At 35.2% G+C, this 27827-nt stretch overlaps 1 protein-coding gene across 1 annotated transcript; it reads left to right on the top strand.

The window, feature by feature from the left end:
- Window positions 1-27675, top strand: LOC105285570. Its single transcript, XM_026969576.1, has 25 exons — window positions 1-162; window positions 14870-15140; window positions 15398-15507; window positions 15700-15790; window positions 16502-16687; window positions 16949-17042; window positions 17319-17433; window positions 17603-17705; window positions 18007-18113; window positions 18184-18252; window positions 18432-18600; window positions 18935-19117; window positions 19222-19395; window positions 23269-23423; window positions 23658-23714; window positions 23993-24083; window positions 24394-24579; window positions 24801-24897; window positions 25097-25199; window positions 25391-25481; window positions 25571-25677; window positions 26062-26130; window positions 26334-26502; window positions 26910-27089; window positions 27156-27675. The coding sequence occupies exons 2-25, from the start codon at window positions 14981-14983 to the stop codon at window positions 27329-27331; spliced, it is 3042 nt and encodes a 1013-aa protein (XP_026825377.1). The 5' UTR covers window positions 1-162; window positions 14870-14980; the 3' UTR covers window positions 27332-27675.
- The last annotated feature ends 152 nt before the right edge of the window (window positions 27676-27827 follow it).

The following is a 27827-nucleotide window of genomic DNA, read 5'->3' on the forward strand; positions in this document are numbered from 1 at the left end:
TGATTGTCAGTGAATCTTGGCACCGTTGTACATTAACACTGTTGTAAAATAAACGTACATTTTGTTATGTCAAGACGGCCATCTCGTGTGATTCTTCCCTACTAATAGCAGAAGCGATTGGACGGCTACAGTATTAAATATAAAAGTAAAGGAAAATACAAGGTAATTTAATAATAAATAATAATTTAATAATAATAATAATAAATAATAAAAATAAAAATAAATTTAATAATAAAAAATTAGTAGTAAAACATTTAATGAATATTAACATATTTAATTTATATTAACATTTGCCTCGTCACCCATATATAGCTTCTGTACTTAGTGAGTTTTCGTATGGATTCCGTCAATTTATTAATTGTGTTTCTAGTTTCTAACAAATGGAAATAAAATATCGTTTATATATTATGAACCTATTAATGCAAGAAACAAAATTCACATTACGACAGACTCGAAATTATTAGCTGGATAGTTCAACGTTAATGATTCGAGAGTGTATTTGTGGGTGCATCGTATCTTGCATAGAGTGCTATATGCCAACGCGACTAATGCTGTGTGTTTCAAGCGAGTGGGATTTCGCGGCCTTGGAATAAACGGCACCGTCTTAAATTGGCGGGACATATTGCACGCTTCCTAGTGTAAGGTCCTCTCTGAAACGTAGCGTTCACGGAAGGAAACATTCCATTTCCGCAGCGCAAAGAGCCCGAAATATTCTAGGGCAAATTCTTCTTTATAGTTTATATATTCGTGATAATATATGCGTATGCACAATGACGTTGCTATGCCATTACTTTTGGACAATGTTCGTTGTAATGTAGCCGGGACTCGTAAACTGGTAATTCCTTCGTCGATATTTTGCCTAATCTTTCTTATTTTTAAATAGTTCTCTTGTTTAGCGTGCTTTCTCTCGAGTTTATATTTGCAATTAATGCTTCGTATATCTAATTTCACTATTAATTACTGGAATATGCCATTTAATACAAGAAGAATGCATCCTATTAATTATACGAACTAAATGCAAATAAATTAGCATGCGGAAATATTATAATTATAATATTATGTAACAATTCTATTGTTATATTAAACATTTCATATTTTCATATATAATGAATATTATATATACATATAATATTATACACACACACGTACACACACGTACACACACGTACAAGACACACAGACACACAGACACACACACACAAATATATATACTTGCTCTCTATATTAAGTAAATTATTATCAAACTTGAAATCATATTGAACTTTGCCTGTTTTGATAATTTTATTTTCTTTTGTTTTGAAAGATTGCGATTATTAAAGATTAAATAAAATATGATAAGATTATTACACCTTGCGCACGATAGCAAGCTGGCAATAGTTTGATGTAGAAACTAAACTAAGAAACATGTATAAAATTCCCTCTCCCCGAAAAATATTAAAATTTTTAATTATATTTAATTCTAAATTTTTAATTCTTATTAAAATGCTAAATTATACACAGCCAAAATGCATGCTCATCCTGATTAATTATTGATTTATTTATGACTGCGTAATAATTTTTCTATTATACGCTGTAAAATATTTTTGTGTAAAATTACAACTATCATTGCGGGTAATTGTGAGTCTCATTATAATAGTTGGCAGCCGATATTCAGTACTTTTTCGAAGAATTTTCAATATCGGCTGCCAACTATTATAATGAGACTCACAATTACCCGCAATGATAGTTGTAATTTTACACAAAAATATTTTACAGCATATAATAGAAACATTATTACGCAGTCATAAATAAATCAATAATTAATCAGGATGAGCATGCATTTTGGCTGTGTATAATTTAGCATTTTAATAAGAATTAAAAATTTAGAATTAAATATAATTAAAAATTTTAATATTTTTCGGGGAGAGGGAATTTTATACATGTTTCTTAGTTTAGTTTCTACATCAAACTATTAAATTGCTCATCAATTTAATTTGTGATATTACGTAATCCGGCTTCATGTAAGGACTAAGGTAAACGTCCTAGTAATTGAACATGTACCAATGATTGAATAATTAATAATATATTTGTGTTTATTAAGATGCTTATCAATAAATGAGACAAAATTATATATTTAAAAGAATATCTGACATTTCTTTTTATGGAAGTAAATTATAAAAAGATACTTTGAAAGATAATTTGACTGTAAATCTCCAAAAAGAATTATTCATTTTGAATATTACAAGGACAGTCACATTTTTATTTAATTTCTTACCATCTTGAATAAGATATAGTGTCTCCAGTTTCGAGTTATTTTTGAAAATTACACATATACATGCAATTTTTAATATTATTATGCATTTAATTATTGGATCTGTCTTATTCGGTAATTAGGGCATAACTTGTTTCTCAGTTCAATTATTGGTACATATGACATTATTTAATTCAGTTGTAAAGCTCAATATAATATAGATAATAAATAAATGAGGCTGTGAGCGTAGCTGGATGTTGACGCCAGTGTTCATTTATTCCACTGTGAAAGAACACAAGAACGATATTAATAAGCAGAGACCGGATCACGGTGCCGTTTTCCCCACTCCAAGCGTGTGCTAGCGGCAAAGCGCCGCGAGAAGCAGTATCGTCACTGCACCAGTCTAAGGGGGCATCGTCGCGTAGAATGCAAAAATATCTATATACTAAAAATATCTATATAATAAATATATACATATACCTACATATATATAAACAATATATACAATATATAAAAATTATTATATAAATATATATGTTTATATATTTAAAATATTATATATAGATTTAAATTATTATATTATTATTTAATTATTATTTAAAATTATTATTTAAAATATTATATATAGGTATCTAAAATAAATAAATTATTTAAAATAAATTATTTTTCATATCTGAAACAATGAGTAACGAAGTAATGAGATAAATTGTTGAATTTAAAATTTTGGCGTCTATCTGTTAAAACAGCTTTATAGCGTGAAAAAGTACTTTCTACTTCGGATGAGACCGGATGGGTGCGTACTTAAGAAGAGCCAATTGTTCTGAATTTACTTGTACGTCTGACTCTCTACATTCGGAAATTTTGATTAACTTTTGTAAGCCACTATTTTTGGTTAATATATTAACCAAATTTTAATAATTTATTTTAAATAATTTATTTATTTTAGATACCTATATATAATATTTTAAATAATAATTTTTAATAATAATTAAATAATAATATAATAATTTAAATCTGTAGAATGGCAAGAAGATTGTTTTAGTTTTGGAAACGCGACGTTGTAATTTTAGTTTTGTTTTAATAGCGCGGTGATCGCGTTCAGTTTGATATGCGGTTGACGATTTATGTTACTTTGTTTCCGCGGGCGACCACGCAGCGGCGTGAGCAGCGCGAAGGGAGTCGAGATCTGGCAACGAGCGAGTCAAGACGTGTTACGCGCAAGCCAGTTGTTACATTACGTTCTTCTATTTTATTGTACCGTATCTCAGTAAATTCTTGTGTGGATCATCAAGAATTCTTGTCATCTTTATCCCACTTTCGATAACATCCCACAAATCTATATATAATATTTTAAATATATAAACATATATATTTATATAATAATTTTTATATATTGTATATATTGTTTATATATATGTAGGTATATGTATATATTTATCATATAGATATTTTTGCATTCTACGCGACGATGCCTCCTTAGACTGGCGCAATGACGGTACTGCTTCTCGCGGCGCTCGGCCGCTAGTACGCGCTTGGAGTGGGGAAAACGGCACCGGTCTCTGTTAATAAGAGATCTGGTTCTCCTTCGGTCATCTCTTCACATCGTAGTAATTTCAATCATGATTTCAAATGGAACGAGGTTCAGATTTTAGACGAAGAGACTTCATATAAAAAAAGGTTGATCTCGGAAATGGTCAATATTAAAAGACAAAAGGAATCACTTAATTTGCAAAGTGACACACAGCTTTTATCAGAGGACTATTTGCCGATTTTAAACTTGTTTCCTGCTCTCTGACCTTCCCTTTCCATCTCACACTTGTCTGCTTGTATGTATGTCTTGGCTTGCTGAGCCTCGCTTATCTCAGTAAGGTTCGTTACATCATGAAATTTAGTTATTTATGTATGAGAGGTATGTTATTCTATCTTGTAATTTAATTAAGTTATTCTGCGTATTTATTGATATGATATATTAATTGGATAGGTTTTTGCACTGAAGATGGCCCAACGCATGGATCGAAACGTTTGTTATTAATGTATCCCGCGGTGGAATAAATGAACACTGGCGTCAACATCCAGCTACGCTCACAGCCTCATTTATTTATTATCGACATTATTTAATATTTCATTAAAATTATAACCTACAGTTATTAATTATTTTATTTTCTATTATTTTCCGATGCCTGAAAAACTAAAGTTTCATATAAACGTTAATCTTCTTAGTATTTTCAGTACTTGCTCACATTTGCTGCGTTATAATCTCAGAAAGAAAGAAAAAAATACCTTTTAATATCGGTACATCAAGAACGTTTAACGTTAAAACTCTCAAATATTATAAATATGTACATAGTTCTTCAATTTTATCATTCTTTTCTGGTGCATCGCACCGAATTTCATTTCGCGTGGTCCACTGCCATCCTCATCCTCACCCTGCGTTATTCGCCTTGAGCAGAGAGGCGAGCGAGGAGGTAACGGGAAGTCGCAGCGACGGTATAACGGTTATAAATAATACGAACGCCGAAATTGCGTGGATAAAGCATCCCCGTAAACCGCCACCGCCATCGTATGCGTCGCGGCGCGTGGATAACGCGTCGCGCAGATTCTCGCGAGATTGCTCGAACGTGGATTCCGTCTCTCGCAGAATCGGAACAACTTCGCGCGCGCCATTATCCCTTACGACGAAGTATTGTTACAAAGTACGGTTATCGCATTTAATGCCGACAAGGGCTACAACGCGCGCGCTGGCGGCAACATGGCGTTACCTTCGCCTGCTGGTTGTCTACTGCAACGTCGTCGTCGTGAACAAGGGAGGTATCTTGTTACATGTCTATGCGTCAGACGCACGATGCATAGACAAGGGGCCGCTCTCATCCTCCGCGTAATCTTCATGCAAACGTCTAACAATGTCGTCGCAGCTATGCCGGATCGCACGCATACTTTGCGTTCACGTCCGCGCGTGGCTGCGACGCGATGCAAGGATTTATGATTCTCTCTGTTTCTCTCTCTCTCTCTCTCTCTCCCTTGTTCTCCTTAGCAGGAATGAGATAGATACTGATGCAAGGGGAGAAAAAAGGATGAAATAAAATTCTGTATTACGTTATAACGACGTTAAAACGTTACATTGTGTTACAATGCCCGCTGCTGCTAGCTTCTAGTTAACTGCCGGCTAAAGTTTCGCCGGAGATAACTGCTTCTCCATCACCATTAAGTGCTCTGTTCTTGTGAAATCTATTAATGTTATCTAGAACGGCTTTATCTAGAACTGAGGAGTTTTATGCTTTTAGATTCGGAACAATTGCGCCCATTTAACGTCCCAGAACGAGAAAGAGAAGGAGAAAATTAAGATGTTTTTAAACGAAACCGCCTCGAAGAGTCCTCTCTAATCCTGAGACTCATGAAGGTCGCGTGAAACGATTATCTATTAATTGCAGCGCTTAGAACATATACTATATGTATATAGTATATGTTCTAAGTTGCAGCGTCATTAAAAAACAGATTATACAATTGTGACAATTATGTGTTATTTATATTTTATACATCTATATATATATATATATATATATATAAAAGCCAAATACCACTCACTCACTCACTCACTGACTCATCAACGTGCAGCCCGAACCACTGCACCTATCGACTTGAAATTTTAAGGGTATATTCCTACTATCACGTAGGTGCTCACTAAGGGAGGGTTTTCCGAAATTCCACCCCTAACGGGTGAGAAGGTGTAAAATGTGTTTTTATTTAATTCTACACATAAATATCGCGGGCGAAGTCGTGACGGGGGATGCTAGTAATACATATAACATAAGACTCAAAATGTAGAATTTATTGCATGCTCGAGGAGTTTTTTATCTTCTCAAGAGTCTCGGTTCTTACAGTTGATTGACGTTTATTTATTTTTTACGGCTAATTTTTTACGGCTAAGCAATAACATTAGAATATTACAACGTTGCCAGTATAGTCATCTCACGTGTACTTTAATTGGCGAACTTAATAAGTATTTTCTTGCTCTCCGTTTTCCGCTCGCTTTCATCGCGCTCGCACAACAATTCCGCCCGAGCAAATCTAAATTACCACCCATGCGCGGTAATTACCATGGGGTCTAAGAATGCACCATCGAGTCGTTTTTATTGGCTATATAAGAGTGCTAATAATTGCACTCTTTCTCTCTTTCTTTTTTCAGTTTTGCTCGTCGTAAAATATACAGTAGCTCTTTTTCCTTTTTCCTATTTTTCCCACCTTTATATCTGTTCAACTTTCTCTTTCGTTCTTCTCGCAATCCTCTGGCACGTCTAACTCTTTTTCTGATTCTTTTACTTGGCACATTTTTTTTGTGCTTCTCGCTTCTCTACATTGTGTTTAAACATTGCGATGGATTCTCTTTGCACCCTCTTGCGTCATTATTCTCGCGATCAATATGTTCGCATTATGGAGAACTTTTTAAAGAAACTCGAGATAGTAAACGCGACTTTTGTCACGCATGGAACTTTCGGATATGAATACCTATCAGTTGATTGTGGACCTCGTTGATATCATGTTCCCCTTTCGACGTAACAGCTGCAATGTTCCTTCGATTTTCATTGCGTGTTGAAGTATGAATGATCTAAATCAATAACTGCAGGTTTAATAACGCATCCTGGATGTGGAATGAAATTGAAATATACCGTGCAGCAGTCGCTTTGAATCACATTATTACGGCGTCATAAAGAATATCGTGATTAATTCTTCGGCTTCTCGTCCTCCGATGAGTCGAACGGAACTTTAGCGTGCTATTTTAACATCGCCATTCAGCTCGTGTTCCGGGCGCGCCGCCCCGAGACGCTCTGCGTTAATACATTCCGCTTTGTTATCCTCCACTTAAACGAAGAACGGGCTATGCAAAACTCATAGTTCCAAGACAGTATTCAGCGCGCGATCCCTTTCGCTGGTAGGGGAACCCGAGTAATCCCGGTTGCTTCAACGCGTCCTTCCCGCTCGCGCGTAATTGAAAGGATATTAATAAGTACAGTCTAGTCGGGGCCGGAGAGGCAAAACGTAAATGAACTTGGCGAAGATATATGTCACGGATCTTAGAGTATTACGTGAAAGCGCGCTTGTCTCTTTCTGATCGTAGCACTGGCTACATTAGAGCGTGGGGTGCCTGAAGATTCGCCATTGAAACCCGCGCTACATTCTGGGGAGTAATAGCTCGTCCTCTCTTCTTCTTCCGCGACTCGTCTGTCGTTTCCGTTTCTATCGCTCGGCAAACCGTACTCACCGTCTCACTCTCGCGGAATAATGGGCATAAAAGCAGCTGGAATAATTAATACCGGCAATTGGACGGAAGATCAACTCGTAAATTGTTTACGGGAAAATGGGGGCCGTTTCGCGCGCGGAAGTAGTGCTAGAAATATGTTCATAATCGCGCTTACGTATTCTAAACCGTCTGGCCCGGCCATGACTGAAATGTTTTTCAATAGTAATCTTCATCGTATGAACAATGAAATGTGATGCAATACCACACTGAGAAAAATTTCCATCGGATAAACCGATTAAGTAGTGTATCCGATTGTTACTCTTGTTTTCCGATTAAATGATGGATATGTCCGATTACCTTCATCAAATATGTCCGATCATTTTCTTTGTCTTTTATACAATTTAATCGGATATATCCATTTGTTACTATTTAATTGGATTATCCGATTAGATAGGCCATGATATTTTTCTTAGTGCAGCTGTTAGCTGACTGATCAGGAAGAAAAATTGATTTCTAACAATTTCCGAGTTTACTAAATGGATAAAGGGATAAAAATGCGGCTACCGTAATCGTGAAACCGTAAACGTTCCTTCTTCCGTCTTGGAAAATTCTTGGTACTGCAGGGCGAGCGAATGTTCTGCGGTAATTTTTCATGGGGATGCTGGGCGCGATTCGGCCAAGGTAAATATTCAGTTCCTGCGAGACACCGTGACGGGTGACAAGAGACACCCTGGATCTTCCATTGTCGCACAAGCACACAGTGGTCCAGGAGACACGAAAAAGTGGCCAAAAGTCCGACTTCAGATAATTTTGATTTGAATTGTATACTTACGTACTAATATAACGTTTTCGAGGTCGCTGATTATGAATATAATATTGAAATCATAAAAATCCAAATGGCGGATTCAAAATGGTAGCTCACAATGAAAAAATGAATTGAATTTGCTCAAAATAGTTCATCACTTTCTAAAACATTAATTTTTACTATGTGATGTTAATGTAATGCGATGAATCGACTTATACAGCCATGGACAAAATTATTAGGCACCCTACTTATTTAACTAACTTCCTTCTAATTTATAAGGAAATAAATAACATCATCTTTATAAATATTAACATTTATTCTCTAAACAATCATACAAACTAATATTTGGTTGGTCCACCATTGTATTTTATAACTTCTGTTCCTCTCAGGTAAGCTATGCACTAGTCGCTTGCATATAGAAGGTGATATCTTCTCTCATTCTTCAGGGACCGTTTTCTTGAGTTCAGTAATAGAATTGCACTTGCGAGTATAGATATATTTCTTTACACATAATAATCACGTCCGTAGTCATCAAAGTCAAAATACAAACTGAAGAAGTTTCAGAGTAGTATTGTTATTCCCATAAGAAAGATATTGAACTTCGTACCTCAATCGTTTGAACCATTCACAAGGTCGATAGAATGAAAACAACATATAAACATAAAGTTTACACTTATTCAGTTCCGAGATATTTGCGAGAAACAAGATGCCTAATAATTTTGTCCATGGCTGTATGATATTTTTGTTGTAATAAAGATTATTATTTTTCCACGCGCGACACAGGAAATTGCATGAACCACAAGCGCCGACCATGGCGCACGCACTGAGTTTTCATGGAATTTCTTGATCAAATCTGAAAAGGTGTAAATTTGTGCAGGCTAGGATTGTAGTATATTCCATAAACTTCACATTGGTGTTTCAAAAATATTTTTTTGAAGTGGAGTTTTCTAGAGTAATCAAACGATAGCAGCAACATTACTAAAACTTACGCAATTTACGAGTAAAGCATCTTATTTATTAAATTAGTGTGCATATTTTTTTAACTTTTTCTTTCTTCCGATAAAGTTTCTACACGAATGTGTAAAACAAAATAAAAAATGCTTATAAAAATACTTTATAAAACTGATAACGAATTGCAACAACATAAGCTTTCTAACGAAACATTAATTCCTATTTTCGTATTCGAACACACACCAATGGAACAATAATTAATTATTATGCGTAAAAATTGTTTTATATGTTCATTAACATGTTTAGATAATGATGACATACAGTTTTTTCCTCAATTCTGTAATTGACTTTTGGCCACTTTTTCGAGTCTCCTGGACCACTGTGGAGCAGTGAGAATCCAGCGCGCGATCGCAAATGGATCCAGCAGTCTCGCCCCGCTCGTTTCGTAAATCGGGCGCATCCCTTCGGTCAGAGGTGCGAGCTCGACTGCGCGACGAAATGAAGCGCGGATTCTCGCGCGGATTCTTACACGGATTCTCGCGCGGAATTCGACTTGCTCCAACCCGGTGACGATCATTTCCACGGTCCGTCCTGCGAGATCTCCGAAGGGCAACTTGGGAGTCACGTGAATGCGGAGGAAAACAAATTGTATGGAAAGATGAAACGGTCCTAATGGACTCTCGGAGAGGAAGCGGTATTACGCGGCAGATGTAAAGAGTCGAAGGGAGAGGGAGAATGGACGAGCGAGCGGGAACGAGAGAAGTGAGTCTTTGTAAGCGAAACGCCACCATGGTGAGAGGAGAGCGGCGAACGACTGCAGCAGCGACTGGCGAACACCGTCTCGGATTTCGCGAAGCCCTCTTCTTCTCGTCTTTCTCTCGACTGTTGCGCGAAATATTATTCAAAGCGGCGAGGGAACGGCGAAGGGACGACGGGGTGGTAACGACGAATCGGGTGGCAGGCGGTAGGAGTAAGTAGGTGGCGGTTGAATGCAACCCTCCTGCGAATGCGACCGTCGGCTTCTCCATCCTCGGTTTCCCTCCGCTCTCTCCTGCCTCGTGCTAGGCAAGCGGGAGTTGTCTATCCCGCCGCTAACTTCATTTAAGTTTTGATCCTTTTACGGAGCACTCTCCACGCTAACTTTCCATATCGAGCATTGAAGGAGACACTTTAAAATCGCGAACGGGGAGGACTATTGAACCCCCTGTGCCCGATAGGCCAGCCGGGGTGTGGCCACCGTATCGCCGCTCGCGGTTGTGTATTTTGTGGACAGGGGTTGCACGAGACAGAACGAGAGCAAAGAGAGACGAGGAAGAAAGAAAGCGAGTGAGAATAAGAGGGGATGAAGAAAGGGAAAGAAAGTAAGCTCGGGTGGAAGAGAGCAGAGAGAAAGTACGCGAATCACAACGATGATGACGACGACGAAGGGGTCGAAGGTGCGGATGGTGCGCTCAGCTCACAAACCCACTAACCAGAGTAGGGAAAGAGCGGTAGGGAGGCAAGGAGGCAAAGAAACTCGACTTTTATTACATCGAGTCACTGGAAATGAGGCGCAGTTCGCCGGATTATACACTGCGCTAAAATGCAGATACAAATTCCCCACCGAGCGCCTCATGACCTCATTCTCCTCTTCCTCCTCCCCGGTCACCTTCTCTGCCTGCCCGTTGCTCCTCCACTATCCCGTCCTCCATACTCGCAACCGCTTATTCTCCTTTCGCTGTTTTTCCTCTTTTTCTTCCCAACCTCCGTCGTTCAAACCCTTTTCGTTCCTTTTATCACCCACTAGTCCGATGCTTGCTTGTACTTCACCATTAACCCCCTCACCCCTGCCGTAAGCCGCGTGCTCCGCCATTCGCCGTCGTTAAATCCCTTGCAAAACGGTAACTCACGCCCTTTTATCTTGCCGGACAGCCGCTGCGCGCTTCTTCGTCATTGTTACGCGTCATCCACGAAGCGAGAAGGGGTGGAAAGTGAAAGGGGGTTGCCGAGTGTCACTCTGCGCCTTATCCACCGCGGCGAGACCGCCGCGCGCTAAAGCCGACCGGCGGCTGACGGCATTAAAACGCTTTTACCGGTGCTCGCATTCGACTGTACTGGAGCTTATTACCATTACTGAAAAGGAAAAAAAAAGCAAGAAAGAAAACCCCTGAAGACCCTGCATTGTGCGCGCATTCGTGGGGGATGATGATTCCAACAACGTTTCGCGTTTATTCCAGCGCAGCGTAATTCGTTTTTATTCATCAGGTCGCCCGTAATCGCGTTCATGTATCCATCTATGCACTTATTAGATAAATTGGATGAAACAAATTCGATGGAAACATTTTGACAAAGTGGATTACTCTCAACCCTTCCGTTCCCACCGTAGCGACATCGCTGCACGCCTATTCTATCAATTTTATTCATTTACTTATTCACCGGCGCGCGAAGCGCTCAAAGATCGACTTCCACCGACGAGTAAGCTCGATCTGCCCTAATTTTCGTCATTAACGCTAATGCCGTTACGTATTATGCGAGCTATTTAGTACCCTCACATTACCGATAATTATTCCACGTTCACAGCAACGCTATCACGATCGCGCCTCGGAATGATCCGTGCAAAGCATATTATCGATCTTGCTTCACCGCACTTGATTAAAATACACTTGGAACGCACTGCCGGGAGATTCCCCGTGCAGACGACAGAAGTCGTCTACGATGAGACAGTGCATCTTTCGCGATGCCGAGCGGGGCTTTAGAAGTTCGCGGCATTTCGCACGTTATCGGTTGCGAGCGTATCGGATACATCACACATCGCGAGGGCTCTAACGTTACTGATATCGATTAAACCACCGTTCCGAGGACGAGCGTCTGGAACGTGCTTAGGGCGCTGGAAAGGCCGGAGGATCGGAGAGAGGAGAAGAGCACGAGGGAGAGGGCAGGGCAGAGAGATGAGACGAATTTTCGTTGAGGAAAGAAAGAAATCTCTTAACGGTTCTCTCCGTGTCCGGTGTATGTAACACACGGATACAGATGCACACACGCATACACACATGTCACACGGACGTAAGCGCGTGTACACGCCTTCGGGGATCCTTTTGTGCCCGCGCCACATTATAGGAACTGGTGCATTAGACAGAGTAATACGGCTGGAGGAATTCCAATTGCAGCGCGGCCACGTCGTTCGGTTTAACGATTTCGTCGGACCTCAGAGAGGGAATACGTACAGCACTCGTATACGAACGGACGCGGGGAGAACGGGCTTGCATATAGACCACTTCGTTGACATGTTTAAAGACCGTCATAGATCTCCCATGACCGGGGAGAATTACACGTTGCCTTGGGCCGCGCAAATGTATCAATATTCATCCCGTCGATTTGCCTGTCGTAAAATACGGGCGACACGACTCGGAGGCTGCGATGCGCGGTGCGTGGAAACGCAATCATTATCGCAGTGCAAGCATTATATGTATACTCATTGCTCATTGCTCGTCTCATGTACTTCGAGAAACGTTGATTTTATTGGAAATTAAAAAGTAAATTCAAATTTTGTATAGTATTGATTGAATTTAACTTTGGCGACGTAAGAAATATTTTATATCAGAATTGTATTTGGAGAAGGAGCTTCGTACATAATAATATTTTATCTTTCTGTAGAGAAGAGCTCTCTCTCTTTCTTTTTATATCTCTTGTCAGAAAAATAGGAATGTGAATTAATAAATAATTGTTTTTAAAAAACCTACATCGAATCTATATTACGTTAGATAATTTCAGAATTTATTTGCAGGTAGATTGATTATGAGCACGGTCGTTTCAGTATTAATACATTAATAACATTCTGACAATTAATTTTGATTTATATATAGATCGGTAAATCTCTAACCGCGAAATAATTTTGATAAAACTTTTTTCTCGATACATAGATTTGCGCGTAACATTTCGACGATGGTCTGGCTAAAATGCGTGATTTATGTAGAAACACGCGAAATATTTTTACAGGAAAGTAGGGGGGTGGAAAAAAGATCATAAAAACTCTTCAAGATACAAGTACAATAAATTTAGATAATTTTATCAGTTCTGCTGAACTTTCGTACATTGGACTTGCTTCATCAGTCTTGAGTCAACAGTTTGCAGTGATCTGTTCTGCTAGCACACGAATCTCTGTTTTGATCAGACTACTTGCAATTTTATTGCAAACATTTGATCGCATCAAGGTATCCATCGACCACGGTAAAATTCATTTGTATTTTATAATAAAATCTGAATGAGATAATTTTAATAACGTCATAATTGTTGCAAACGCTTTTCCTGATTGAACTATCTTCTATTATGAATATCTATTTAATTATATTTTTAATTTATTATTTTTAATCTAATAATCTAATTTTTAATCTAAATACTCGAATTATTAATGTTATTATAATTTAGTTTTTCGGACAGTATAAATGTTTAAATATTTTGCTGAATTTATATTACATTTAATCGAAAATACTTCATACAATTATTAAATGAATTGTCATAAGTGATTCTTTAACAACTATGTCAATAGTGTATGTATGTGCTGTTTTTTAATAAGTATTTTAATTGGAAGAATTTTTAAGCCTATATTTTATTGTTTTTGTTTGTACACTTAGATTTTACATTTTATGTGAAATTGATAACAACAGAGACAGACGATCAAAGACTAATTCGTGTAAGCAAATTCAAACGTGATCAAACTAACGAAATAAACATTTTTGAAATAGAAAAAGAGCTGAATCTATAATAAGATATCTTCTCAGAAATTATTAAGTATCTGATATGCACGATATATAAATAAGATAAAGTTCCGATTCAAATAAATATAAATTATATAAAAATTTTACTAATATTTCTCACTTCTAATCGAGAAGTTTTGTAGAATAATAAATTGTTATAAATAACACACAATACTGCAAGAACGCTTTTAACTGTTATACATCAATTAAACTCAATTATTACTATGCAATAAATAATTCATACGTCACATACATATCAATCTTTATATAGTGAGTTTTTAATTATTTAATAATCTAATCGATCTTATCTTATTACGTCGCTATTGATGTCGATGCCATTAAGGCCCGTTCTACAATCAGTCATATAACAACGCGATACGACATCCGATAATGCAATACGCATGCGCTCGACATCCGTTAGCGATATACGACTGATTGTAGAACGGGCCTAATGAAAAACATGAAATGTAGAGTAGATAAAAGTTTGAAAATACAATCTTGTGCGTTTGTTGCCGAAATCTTAATGTCAAGTGAGAGAGAACGAAAACAGCATTTTCGACAGTCTTCGATTTATGCTATCTTTATTATGATTACAAAACTGCTCTGTATTTGTGTGTAACGCGTGAGGGATATAAATTTTTGCAGACGTTAAATATTTACTGCATCTGCAATCTGCAAAAACAGTTTAAACGAATATTGCACGATTATTTAATTGCGTAACAAACGTTTCGGAAATATTTTACTTACAACATTGCGGTATATTTATTGCGCAAATTATACATTTTCGATTGCAATAAATAAATAAATAAATTACAAATATTCTCTTATGTTTCTACTATTAAAATTATAAAATCTCTTTAAATCACATAGACTTATTATAATGTTCACTGAACACGTTTATTTGATAAATTTAGGAGATCGTGGCGATCAACTTTGTCATCGATTGGGATATTTTGTAACATACAAGTACGATCTAAGGACTGGAACAAGAACTCAACTTATCTTCATTTATAACATCAACGAAGATGATCCTTATTCTGTTGCTATCGATTTTCGTTGTTTTATTCGTATGGAATTATTATGTGCATTATGGATCTAGACGCGGCCGGCTCATCAATCGTATACCAGGACCACCTCCTGTATTTCCAATAGCGGGCAATATATTAGAATATCAAAAAGGACCTGGCAAGTGCACATTTCTGATACGTTTGCATTAATTAATTAGCACTCGATTGCTCATCGCAGATTCACTACCTTGATGCAATCTTTTTTGTCTAGCTCCAGTTTGCATACATCTCGATGTACGAAATTGATATTATGTATACTTGCATGACGCATGACGTATATATAAGTCTAAAGTAACAACGAAGATAATGATGAAGTTTTCTACTGCTTTGGCAATTCTTGCGTCTGTACCTATAACATTCTTATACATTTTTCAGATGTCCTCTGGAAACTCCTAATTTATGAGACTAACTTTTACTATCCCATTGTTAAAGTATGGAGCTTCTTCCAACCTTTTGTGTCTATCCGTCATCCAGATGATCTGGAGGTAATGAAGTTTTCAGAGGAAATACAATTCTGCAGTAATTATTAATAATGATGATTCCCGATGATTTGGGAGTATTTCGTTCATTTATGATTCGATGCAACAGCCTCGCTATTATTATTAATAAAATACCTTGAAGACAGATATCTAAAATAATCTAAAATAAAATAGTTTTCACGAATTGCATGATTTCAGATAATACTTTCTCCGGTGAAGCATCTCGAGAAGAGTGTCATATATGACATTTTGCTTCCCTGGTTTAATACTGGCCTTCTCACTAGCACAGGTAAAATATAAATTATAATCCACAATACATACGCGCATAAATACAAATTCGAAGTTGCAACGTGAAAAATTGAATTTTCTGTACCACTTAAATATGATAATATAATAATAAACTGGCATAAACTCATTTTTTCAACTAATCAGTTTAACGCATTTAATAGTTAACCGAGCTGACGAATCGAACTGATAAGCTAAAATAAAAACACAGGTATTTCGAACAAGTTAATTAAAATGCACATATTCTTGCATCAGTCAACAGGAATGATCGAACTGCCTCGTAGACCTGTTTTTCTTTCACTTCATATATTTTCGTTTATTATTTGCCTGACAAAGCTTTAATTGCGTAATAATAATTACATTTATGTAAACGCTTACAATTCTGCCCCGCGCGCAAGGGTCAAGGGGAGGAAACGTTTAGCGCGTTACAAAACAACCTTCTTTGCGCTTGGCGCGTTTTATCGAAAATTGAGAACTTGACGGCAATTATTCATTGGGATGCGCGATAAAAGAAAAATAAATTTGACATAATTAACGCCTCTCCAATTATCGATCAATTAAAAATTAGGGCGGAAAGTGAGATAAGTTCGACATAAACGATATTGTTGATCTTGCATAAAGTGTATTATTGTGCCACGATTCACGCGCTATTTGAAAAGTGCTTGTCTTGCAAATAAATGTCTTATTGTGTGATGTCGCCTTATTTTCGTTTCAGGTGACAAGTGGCATGCGCGACGCAAGATATTAACGCCCGCATTCCACTTTAATATATTGCGGCAATTCGTCGACATTTTAATCGAGGAGGGCGAACAAATGACCAACTCCTTGAAGGATGTTAAAGGGCCAGTTGAGAAGGATATAATGCCGTTTCTTAGCGAGCATACGCTCAACGCGATATGCGGTAAACTGTTGCGCTCTGTCTGTCCATATACTTGTGCATTTCATTCTGTTCTTACTCCGATTTCGTCTGTTACATTTCGAATCGCCGGTAGATGATATGAATTACTTCTTACGTGACATAATGATGTCGTAATGAATTGAAGACAAATAATATTGTGCCGTGACGATCTTTGCTGTTTTCATGTTGAACAATCTATTTATTTATTTATTTATTTATTTTATTTACTGTTTGCTCATATAAATCTAATGGATGCACTTGTAGAGACTGCCATGGGTACCTCTTTAAAAGGCTTAGGCGACTTCCAGAAAAAATATCGAGACGCAGTACACGAAATGGGTCTGCTTCTAATTTATAGGTGATTTATATATAATAAATACTTTGAAAAATAATTTAACAATTATTATAGTAATATAGATATGCAAACATTGCAAACACAAATAATTATATTGCGTATGCAAGCATTTAAACCATTATGCCATTTAAGACACTATATAATATTTTGCTTATTTTGACTCTGTCTATATTTAAATATACAAAAACTACTATAAAGTTGCATTAGATATTTTTCAAAGTGGTTATTATTATTTTCATCGATTTATTATATATGTATGTATGTTTAATCATGCTTTAGATTAATGAGGCCATGGATGTATCAAATAACCTTACGAGGCTTGTTCTTCGATATATCACCAGCTGGCTTTCGTCAAAGAAAACTTTTGCGAATATTGCATGACTTCACCGATAAAGTGCGTAAAATTCATATTACTTAATGTTTCTTGAACTTGATACTATTACAACAAATTACAATAGATTTTGCAACTTTCTTTCTTGTATGCTATATAATAATTCATAAATGATGATATCATTTACCGCAATAATATCAAACAGATTGATATTCTTATCTTACGTATACAGATAATAAAGGAGAGGAAACTCTATCATGAACGTACCGGCGACCGATATTTGAAAAGCTTTGAAAATGACAAAACGGAGGAGGATGACTCGAAATACATTGGAAGTACGTAATCAGTTGCTGTATCTTAATTTACACATATTACATATTAACAAATGGACTGGATGACGATCAATCTGTATCAAACTGTATCGTAAAAGTTACCTTAGTGACATTTAAATTTGACAAAACGTATAATCGTAGCCACGCGATGCGTATCCTCTGCGAAATTAAATCAATTTATTTGTAGTGCTCGTATTATTTACAATAGAGTACGAATCGAATGTTGTTTCAATCGAGCTGCGAAATATGAAAGGTGCGCTGCGAAATTGAAATCACCATGCACACGTTCTTCTGTTTAATCTAGTTCGGAAAAAGCGGCTCGCTATGCTGGACCTTCTGATAGCGGCATCACGAGAAAATCTTATAACCGACATCGACATCAGAGAGGAAGTCGATACCTTCATGTTCGAGGTGGGCATCTCGTATACTCATGTTGGATTTTTTGATACACGATATAATGATGCGTATAATGTGATTGCAGGGGCATGACACTACGGCGGTGGGAATATGCTTCTTTTTGTTATTGATGGCTGAACACAAAGACATTCAGGTACTTTTTGATCGACGAGCGAGGTGATAGGAACGACTAATTAATTGTGCTGATTCAATAGACTGTTCGTTATGATTTCTATTAAAGTCAAGACATAAATGCGAGATACTTTCCGAGATGCATTTCTGTAATACGAAGAAATAGGACTGATAACGTTTTGATTAATATTAATGATGCAGGATCGCGTAAGGGCTGAGGTCGATAGCGTGATACAAGAGAATGGAGAGAGATTCACTCTGGCAATGTTACAAAAGCTACCGTATCTGGACAGATGCGTGAAGGAATCATTGCGATTGTATCCCAGCGTGTTTTTCATATCGCGACTTACCTCGGAAGAAGTAACATTTCGTACGTAATCGATCGTTCTTGCTGTGTTATTGCTGTCATGCGAATGTATCATTCACTGTGCTAGCAACACAAAAGAATTGTAACACCATGAGCATTTCAGCATTTTACATTATGGATGTAATGTCGTACGTTTTAGTTAAAAAAAAATTAATTCTCACATTAATTCTACGTTAATAAAGTCGGTAGATTATTGACATATGTGCGAAATATAAATAATCATCAAATTGTATCTTTTTCATAGATGCAAATTATGCATTATTCATTAGTTATTACGTGTTTATATTTCGCAAATTTGGACGAGATCACATCTCATTTTCTAAAATGTGCTTTCCAGAAAAGAAATATGTGGTGCCGGCCGGTACGCCAGTGCATCTTAATATCTGCGCTACCCACAGAGATCCGAATTTCTGGCCAGATCCAGAAGTGTTTGATCCAGATAGATTCTTGCCTGAGAGAAGTCAAAATCGTCATCCTTATTCCTATCTGCCGTTCAGCGCGGGACCAAGAAATTGCATAGGCAAGTCGCAGACCTTCTCATTCACTTACGAACGAAAATTCATAAATGAGAAAGAGAAAAAATCCGGTGTGAAATATTTCTGACACGTTACTAATTAATTACAGGTCAGAAATTCGCTTTGCTGGAGCTGAAGGCTATGATTGCCCCGCTGTTGCACAACTTCTACCTGGAACCGATTGATTATTTGAAGGATGTAGAGTTAAGAGTTGATTTAATCCTACGATCTGCAAAACCGCTTCGCATAAGATTTGTCCCAGTCCAAGATAATCATGGAAAGTGAATGCGTATTTTATCGGTGTAGAAGTCTCATGGATCGCCGAAATAACGAATAATTCATTCCAGCATTATGCATATGGACACCACAAACAAAACGTATTATTCAATGTAAATAACGCGATCCTGGCACTGTCTGATAGTCGGACAAATTTTTCCTTGACTGCACGTTAACAAATTCGTTGAACTTTTATAAATATGCAGTAATTATTTCTCGCTCTAGAAACCAATTTAAAACGTATTATATCTATAATACTAGGGTTGCACGAGATACCAAGACTAGTCTTGGTATTGTCTTGGTCTTGTCACACATTCCGAGACAAGATCAAAACGAGACTTTGTAATTAATTATCAAGACAATACCAAGACGAAGGTGTCAAGATTATTGATCTTGTCAAGATTCTTGGTTTTAAAATAAGGTAAAATTAAATTAAAAGTTAGCAATATCTTTCTCAGTATGCTTTCCATTTGATGATGTAATGTAATGAAAATCTAATGTTAATGACTAAAACTTCCAATTGTTATCTATAAAATGTATAGTAACTCCGTAATATGATTCAAAATTTGGCGCAGTCCAGCCATCAATTGTAAAAGAAAATTTACTTTCTCTTTCATAGCATTTCTTTTAGGCATATTTATATTAGAATTTATTCTTCGAAAAAACTATTGCGTCAATTCGTCATTGAAAAATGTAAACGGAAGTCTTTTGTAACTTCACACGTATAATATAACAAGCGAAAATCGCGTACATGTGAGCTCGGCTCTTGGGCTAGCTTGGAATAGCAGAAGAGAATAGATATATTATTTTTCTGTCTCCTACCAAGCGGGTAACGTTATATATAAATACATATATATGTATTGTTTTGAGAAGAGTAGACAAATGACATAAATATATATGATTATTTTCAATTATATTATAAAGATTATATTAAATATTATTGTAAATAATTGTTGAGTATACAATTGTTAACATTTATTAACAATTGTTAGATAAAAATTGTTAATTTCGATTAATTGTTAAAATCGAGACAAGACAAGACAAGACAAGATTAAAATTTTCAAGACCAATACAATATTTTCACGAATATTGTCTTGTCTTGGGTCTCGTGCAACCCTATATAATACTAATACGAAAATGTAATGAGAACTCCTCCTAGACCATAGGTCATAGATCAAAACGGACAACGGGGATCGATCAGGCATGGCCCCAAAGGTGCTCAGAAGGTTTTTATTTTTCTGAACTTTGATCCCTAAGTCACGTGACCAACGTTCACGGGTTTGCTAGTACATAACTATTCGGGAATATATAGGATACTTATCATCTTAATTAAGCCGACTTGTTTGCCTTGAGATGTCTTAAATGTTTTTATGGATTTCAGTTAGAAAAAGTAAAGGAAAGACATGTGTTTTATATAATCTGTCGGACGACACTCTTTATTATTGTAGAGATGGTTATAGTATTTTGACGCACTTTTATTGATAGTGGGCCTTTATTAACTAGAATCACACGAAATAATATACAGGGGTGCCGTAAGCACATTAACGTAACTAAAATCTCGGTACTTTCTTTATAAAAATAATTCTCTTCGCACGATGCGACTGTTCTCTATGCGCGCCGCTTTCTAACTGACTCTCGCTGAGTCAAGGACAAAACTACCAAATTTAGGGAATATATAGGATACTTATCATCTTAATTAAGCCGACTTGTTTGCCTTGAGATGTCTTAAATGTTTTTACGAATTTCAGTTAGAAAAAGTAAAGGAGAGACATGTGTTTTATATAATCTGTCAGACGACAATCTTTATTATCACATTTATTTATGATCGGGATTCTTTTTGTTAGAATTACGAAAATAAAATTATGATTTGTGCGCCACCCCCCTCTTTCTTTCTCTCTCTCTCTCTGCTTCTTTCTTTTCCAAAGTCGCTCAGAAAACTCGAAAATAAGTAATGCTAAATTTTCTGACTGACTTTTTCAATTGTCACCTGATATGAGATTTGATATGAGATTTGAATACATGCACTTATCTTAAAAAATTTACTTATCTTAAAAAGTTTATTGTGCAGATTATTATCAAGAAAAAAAGACAGCATTAAATTAATAAAGACGTGTTTGAATAAGTAAAATTTCTCTTCACACAAATCAATTGGATAAGATAGATATAATTATATAGCTACGGAGTTATGTAAATAAGTTAATACATCAGAATGACAAGTTGTCAATCTTAATACGTCCCACCTCTTCAATGTCTCTACAAATAGTAGATACATAAAAGCTTCATGTAATGAAGTAATGTAATGAAGTAATATAATGAAGTACTGTAATGAAGTAAATGCTACTAGACTACTTAATAATAGAATAGGCTAATACGCATATGCATTCAATTCGTCAATTAATCTGACATAATTTATATTTGTTTGTTGATCACTGAACGACGGAAATTTTTCGAATAGATAATTAAATTACAGTTTAAGAATTGTAAATACTGTATTTAGAGGAGATGCATCAATTCTATCATGAATTATTGAGTTACATCAGTTTTGTCAAGGAAACAAAAAAAACTAAATGCAAGAAGCACTAAATGCAGCGTGTTAAGGATCATGATAAGCGATAAACTGCTAAGAAAAGTTAGATATAAAATATCAAAACTTCAAAAACACTATCGCTTACGTCCTGCGATTTGCATTTTCCAGCCGATTTTGCCTATTCCATCCCCACTCCTTTTGTTTTATATATTAGTATCTAGACTGCTCGCGGAGACGTAAGATGCTCGAGCTCAGGGACGGATTAGCTAATCGGATTAGTAAATCGTGTATCGTGTATAAGCCTTACGTATATAAGTTGTTAAGTCGCACCTTTGTGCTCAGTAATGAGATAACAGTGTATCAGCGGCGACTAGCGTACCAGTGTTAAAACAATTTGTCACTATAGGAGGAATAACTATAGGATTGAATATCGAAATTGCAGTTATCTAGTGCAGTTCCAATAATTAATATGTTATTTGTGTGCAAAAACCGTTATATTTTGTGAAAGGAAGAAGACATTTAAGCAGAACTTGCACAAACTATTTTTTATATTTCTTAAGAAAACAAGTTGGGATATTTAAAATCTATATAAGTATACTATGTTTGCGTCTATATATTTATTAAAATTCTATTTTACATTATATTATATTATTACATCATATTATATTACATTATATTATTTTCCTTTATTTCTGTATTATTGTGTATTATTTTCATACTGTATATTTGTACCATGTATTATAATATCCACAAACTCTATTGCAGCTTCCAAATTAAATCTAACGTATGAAATATTTTTGACTGTAAAAAATAGGCAGCATTTTTATCTAAAATTCTTTACCTTTTGTTATTACCTTATAAATTGCCGGAATACATCCTCAGCTAGCCTCAGCTATTTCTAAATATATATTATATTTCCAATAACAATATTCTTATCCAAATAATTTATAGTAGATATACTTACGGAATGATGTAGTTATGTACATATTGTTATATAATGCATAAGATTTTTAGATGCTATCATAAAACTTTACAGTAAAGTTTTCATATTACGCCATTTGTTTTAAGAAATAAAAACATTTATATACCTTGTCTCTTCTTTTTCGTACAATATACATTTTTTTAATAGTCTTACATAGTGTTAGTGTCCCGTTCTTCACTTCAATGGCTGTTACAGCCCCAAGTTAAAGTTTTTTTATATTCAACACAATAATTTTATATCAACACAACAATTTATTTCTTGTATTACAGCATGTTATAGATATTACATAATTAATATCTCAAAAAATCAAGAGTGACGACAGAAACGAAGGAAAGACGGACTGCATTTTACATTATGCAATAAACGATGATTGTCGGCGTATTACTGTCATGTGCTATATTCGCATTTTTCTATTATTATGTTATCCATCTTGCACGGTTTAGGCGACTTATCAATCTCATTCCGGGACCACGAATGGTTCCAATTTTCGGTGATATTTTCAAAGCACTACCTTATCCTTCACAAGGCAAGTAAAAGTTTCTATAAATTTTCAATCTAATAACAAATTATTTATCAGTGTAATATAAATGGTTAATTGAGAGGACGAATATTTGTCTAACACTTTGGTGGTAACAATACATTTGAATTCAGCCTCTCAGCAGCTGAACTCCATTCCATAATTTTCTGAATTTACATACACTTGAACACGAAAATCATTTGCTTGGGTTTATCATTTTTGATTTTCTTCTTAATATTCTAGAAGTTATCTGGGACATTTTCGTGTCACGCTCTAAACGGTATCCTTCAATTTATTAAGGTTGGTACTTCATCATCGGCTACATCGTCATTCTGAATCCGCACGATACCCAGGTAGAGTAACTCAGTTGTGGATTGATGTTACATAAAATCTTTCGGATACCGATATCTACTTTTCCTATGAATGATCATAAATAAGAATTGTATAAATGATTCTTAATGTTTGTTGAAGTGCAAATTTTCTAAAAATCTTACCACGGAGATCTCGTCCTATATTTTACTATTTGACTCTCGCTCTATTTCATGAAAATAATTATTTACTCTGGGTTCTGGGTTTAGACGATACTGAACAGTACGAAATATAATACGAAAGGTATCCTGTACAAATTTCTTCGTCCATGGTTAAGAGACGGTCTTCTTATCAGTAAAGGTACCGAATTAGACTTACAAATATTTTTCGGATCTCCTGCATAAATATATATATATATATATATATATATATATGTATATATACATACACATGTACACAAACTTCTTCTCAATAATTTATGCAAAAATATATTTTGTTATTTACTGCTCATGTGGTTTACATGTATTTGCGTTTATATATACTATCTAAAAACACAGATTTCTGAAAAAGTAAATATTGTATATATACATGTACATTTTAATAATAAAGAACTTTAATAATTAGATGAATTTGTTATTTAAATAGTTAAAATGTCTTATTTTTATTTCAGGAGGAAAATGGCAAGAAAGGCGAAAGATACTAACGCCTACGTTCCATTTTAATATATTAAAACAATTTGTTGATATTATGGTCGAGGAAAGCAATCATATGACAAAATCGTTGAAAGATATGGAAGATTCGACTGTTCAAGATTTACAGTCTTTTTTTAGCTATCATACTTTGAATATAATATGTGGTAAAAACAAAATAGCTATAGTTCTATAAAAAGAAAGAAAAGTGTTTGCTTTGATCTAATTATTCTAGGAAAAGAATTACCTTCAGAAAGTATTCAATGAAGTATTTGTGTTTTGTCATGTGTAAACAGCACTGGGCTCTAATATTGCTAATAATGTATAATATATATCAAATTGATGAATTAAACTAACTGAAAAAACTGTCTAACTCATAAATTTGCAGAAACTTCCATGGGTACTTCCTTGCAAAACATAGACGTGGCAGAACAAGAGCGCTACCGCAACGCGATCCATGTTTTAACTGAAATATTATTTCATAAGTAATTGTGGAATTAATAGTAAACTTATAAAACAAATTTATTCTAACATACCAATACATACGTAATAAAAATTATAGCAAAGTGGACGAAAACTTTTAGTGATATAATAATTATAAAACACTTAAACAAATAGTTTATATGTTTCTTTTTATATGTATTTCATATCTATATATTTCTCATGATTACATTTTGCATATAGAATTGTACGTCTGTGGTATCACAGTGAAATAGTATTCTGGTTCTCGTCAAAATATAAAGAACAAGTTAAATGTTTGAAAATACTACACAGTTTTACGGAAAAAGTGAGTACAAATATTATTACACAAAACTGTGAAAATTCTTGAGTAAATTACAAAATTATTTCCAGTAAGATTGCAAAAAATGTATATGATTAACATATATTTGAATGAAAAATTCAATGTTGCTGATAACCTCCTAATGAGCGATGTATAACGAACGCATATATTTACAACATTTTTTTCATTTGTCGTAGATTATTGCGGAAAGGAAACGATATCACGAATCAACTGGTGGACGATATCTAAATTTTGAAAATACGGCAGAAGATAATGATATGATAGGAAGTACATATATATAGAATAAATATATTTCTGTTATTATATTTATAGAAGTTTTGATTAAAGTTCAATCCATTTGTTCTACTTGTTTTAAGGACGAAAGAAACGGCTTGCCATGATGGATCTCATGATAGCAGCGTCCAATAATAACCAAATGAGCGATTCGGACATCAGAGAAGAAGTTGACACCTTCGTGTTTGAAGTAAACGCTCCCATTTAATTTGCTTTTTTCAGAAAATGCTACAAGACGTGTGGAATAAATTGGATATCCGATTAAAATAAGCAAGAATTGTTACACCTACGTCTGAATTGTCTCAATATGTTTGAAATAATCATTTCCTTAGAAAATAGTAATTGCTTTTTAATTTTTTAAAACACACGATGCAAAAAAGTTCTACATGAAGTTCTCTAAACATACAGATGTAATACACGAGGATTCCGAATTAGTCTAATAAATTAATTATTTCTGTTTTTATCATCAAAGTATATGATTGTAATATGATAAATTAATAGGATAAATTATAATATGATAAAGTAATATGAATAAATGAATAAAAAATGAATAAATGATTTTTTCTTTTTATAGGGTCATGATACCGTAGCAATGGCATTGACTTTCGCTGTATTACTGTTAGCCGAACATAAGGACATACAGGTATTTTTTAATAAAGTATTGAATTAGAATAAACACAATTAATTAAATTCAATCGTTTCTTTCACTCCACTTTCACAGTTAACTGAACTTGTTTTAGGTCTAAAATAGTGTACATACTGTGGTGATTTTATCTTAATAATTAACTATACGAATAGTCATATGATCTAAAATTCACTGTACGAAAATCTGTTTTATGACTGTAGGATCGTGTCAGAAATGAAGTCAATGCTGTAATGGAAGAAAACGGAGGAAAACTGACTATGACAGCGTTACAGAATCTGCCATACCTAGAGAGATGTTTGAAGGAAACGATGAGATTGTATCCTAGTGTTTATTTTATAGTACGAAAGTTAGAGGAAGATGTAATGTTACGTAAGGAGTTAAGAATTAATAATCATACATTATACATGTTTCGTATCATAAGCAAAGAAAATAAGTTGTAAACATGGCAATCGAAGTGTTTCATGCAAAAATGGAAATTCACGATGATGTTTCATAAAACGTTGTCGGTGCTTTCATTGTTCAAGGCATAACACTCCTAAGTACATCGTTACTGTACTGCACATTTGTCACAATTAAGATTCTTTGATATATTATAAATTCAGCAACACATAATTGATCAAGTTAGACATTTAATTCAATACGTGGAAACTGTGTTTTTTATTAACGTAGATAATAATTTATAGCTAAACATTTACTCTGCACTATCGGGATTGCTTTTTAATTAATAAATTGCTGTTATTATAATCCTTAAGTTTACTCTATTATGCTATTTTTAGAATCATATCTAGTACCTGCTGGAACAGAGGTGACTATTGATATTATACATCTTCACCAACATCCTGGTTTCTGGCCAAATCCGGAGGTGTTCGATCCAGATAGATTTTTGCCAGAATTGGCGCAAAATCGTCATCCTTTCGCTTATATACCATTTAGCGCTGGTTCGCGGAATTGCATAGGTAATCTACTAGATCATAATATCTTCTTGCGTGTAAAGCAGTTTATAACGCGTTTACTCATAACAGGTCAACGATTCGCCATGATGGAGCTGAAAACCGTAATTGGTACCTTGGTGCACAACTTTTATTTGGAACCCATCGATCGCTTGAAAGACATTCGATTTTTCATGGATTTAATTATTCGGCCTAAACACCCGGTGCGCGTAAAATTCGTCCCAATCAAAGATGCTCAACTGTTATAAGGGACTTATATCGGGGTGAAAACCTGATGATGAGAAATGACGCATTTACTAAACGAGCATTATTACATTACTTCTCAGGATCACGGGATACATATTGCATGATATAAGTCGGAGATTAATTGTACTTATTGGTTTAGGAAAATGGTTTTGGTTGCTTTAAGTTTGTAAGTCAGATATTTCTTCAAATAGTGTTGTTTTGAGACTTTTAGTTCAAAGAACGCTTGTGTAGAAAGAATGAAAAGCATTTATATTATCTGTGAGACATTATGAAGTTTTTTACAGTATCAATTTGATCGACAATCTTTTTTGTTACATTGTTCAAAATACACTTACGATTTGCAGTCGCCAGTCTTCTTCCCTCACTGTCTCTCCTGCTCTCCCTCTCACCCTCCTATCATTCTCTCTGTCATTCTCGTTTTTCTCTCCAAGCCGACCGGACATGTCATTTAAGTAATGCAAAATAATATGAACTAAATTCTTTAACTGGTCTTTAGTC

Source organism: Ooceraea biroi, chromosome 1, assembly GCF_003672135.1.
Source record: "Ooceraea biroi isolate clonal line C1 chromosome 1, Obir_v5.4, whole genome shotgun sequence".
Lineage (NCBI taxonomy): Eukaryota > Metazoa > Arthropoda > Insecta > Hymenoptera > Formicidae > Ooceraea > Ooceraea biroi.